The sequence below is a fragment of the Gavialis gangeticus genome, unplaced genomic scaffold (genome assembly GCF_001723915.1).
Source record: "Gavialis gangeticus isolate Ggan-Ray unplaced genomic scaffold, GavGan_comp1, whole genome shotgun sequence".
NCBI lineage: Eukaryota > Metazoa > Chordata > Crocodylia > Gavialidae > Gavialis > Gavialis gangeticus.
In genome coordinates this window covers 23,763,194-23,765,009 of record NW_017729008.1, presented here as the reverse complement: position 1 = coordinate 23,765,009, position 1,816 = coordinate 23,763,194, and the positions used below count along the sequence as shown (strand labels likewise).

The window sequence follows — 1,816 nt, the reverse complement described above, 5'->3', positions numbered from 1 at the left end:
TGCAAAATTTCCCTTAGCCATCCTTTGCTGGTCATATAAGAAATGTTTTCTCTGCAATAGCAGCTGAATTTAATCTATGTATTTCTAAGAGTTTCTTATGATTTCATGAATAAGTGCAAACCCCCTCTCCTCATTTCATGTAACGGGAGTTATGGTTCTTTTTTTTTTTTTTTAGACTTTATCATGCGGAGAAGATTTCAAACACCAATCTAGTATTCATAATCAGTGACAGCCAATTTCTGTGCCGCTCTTGTGATCCAAAACCATTGATGCAAGCAGAAAAGCCGGGTATCCTTTTAAAAACGGGACTACTGGTTAGGTTGATTCATGACTGCGTAGTAAATATTGGAATATGATATAGGACCCCTCTCTACAATTAGTGGCATGCAACACTGTAGCACCTGTGTCAACCAGTGATTACCGTGCAGAATTTCTACATAACAAAACCCAAAAAGGATTGTCTGAAATATTTCCATAGTTGATTAAATACATTTTTGATTTGCTGGTCTTCATGTGTATTCCCATGCTGATGGGTTTTTTTTTTTTTCCCTCCGAGAAAATATATGGGATTTTCCACACCGTAAAAGACTCTGATGTGTTGGTAGGCCATGCGTGCCTTCACTTGATACCCACTTGCCTGTTACCTTAGTCCCCTGACATTGGCTCAATTTCAGGGCCCAGGAATGGGAAGTACATCCGAAGGTCTTAGTTGGTCACCTGACCTGGGAGCTGAGCCACCTTCAGGTTACCTGTAGTGCTTGAGCTGATCAAATCTTAGTGCTTATATGCTAATTGTCCTCACCTCACTATAAAATAAGAGTTGAGGCAAAAACTCTTGTTCAGGTACATAGGATGAACTGGGGTGTGTAGGCATTATAGATGGAGTTGGCAGAATAAAAAGTGATGTCTCACTTGAGAAGTACAACATAGAAGAGGCAGCCCAAGATAAAGCTGGCAAGTCATTAGGTGCTAAGGTCAATGGCAGCCAGTTAAAGTATCTGCCATGGAGTCGCTCCTGGTGAGGCAGGTGCTGCTCTCAATCTCTGTAGCTAGGGCACTCTCTCGTGCATTTTCTCTCTCTTCCTCTTCCCCCCACCTTCTTTTGTAAGCAATACTTGTTTAATGCAATGTGCAGCACTTGGAGAAAGCAACTATCTATGGCACTTACCCGGAAAAGGGTGCCCTAGATCCTGTCTTTGCTGCTAGTGTGATTTCTGGCTTTTTTGCCCTCCTTTTTTAACCAATGACTGCCAGTGTAAACAGTGCTGGCAGCAGCATGATTGGTGGACTGCCTCAACCATTAGGTTACAGGTGCCTTCTCCTTCTTGTTTGTGCTCCTTCTGGTGCCATGATTCCTGTGCTCTTAGTTGTCCAATGGGCCATCTTCAGGATGAATAGGGGAGAGTGCCCTCACCTAGTCTAATCTGTCACATGATGGTAAAGACATTTCTTACTGCGCAGGAATACAGGTCCAAATTCTCTGACCCTGAAAGGAAACCCAGGTCTATTCCTGGACAGGTTTTTTATCACTGGACTACTAGGCAAAGGGGGCACAGCAACACCTCCAAAACCCATTAGGCCACAGTACTCAGAAGTGAGAATGGATGCTATGAGAGAAACACTTCACAGACATCTTGTGTTGGAAGTCAGCTCAAACCCACTCCATGTTTTAGCATTTCCTATTTTATGCTTCTGAGGAGCTTTCCAGACTTTCTGAATTGTTCACTTGTAGGTGTCTACCAGTTGCCTATATAGGGTGTCTCATAGTTTCATACTTGGTAGGGTCGGAAGGGACCTGAGCAGGTCATCAAGTCCG

General features: G+C 43.3%; 1 protein-coding gene across 7 annotated transcripts in view; it reads left to right on the top strand.

Moving 5' to 3' along the window:
* The window catches only part of CACNA2D1 (calcium voltage-gated channel auxiliary subunit alpha2delta 1), an 859,989-nt gene that overhangs the window by 837,368 nt on the left and 20,805 nt on the right, over window positions 1-1,816 (top strand). For all 7 annotated transcript variants that reach the window (XM_019509506.1, XM_019509501.1, XM_019509505.1 and 4 more), the window contains one exon: window positions 176-288. In XM_019509506.1, coding sequence (XP_019365051.1) covers window positions 176-288 — 113 coding nt within the window. The remainder of the gene's footprint in view (window positions 1-175; window positions 289-1,816) is intronic.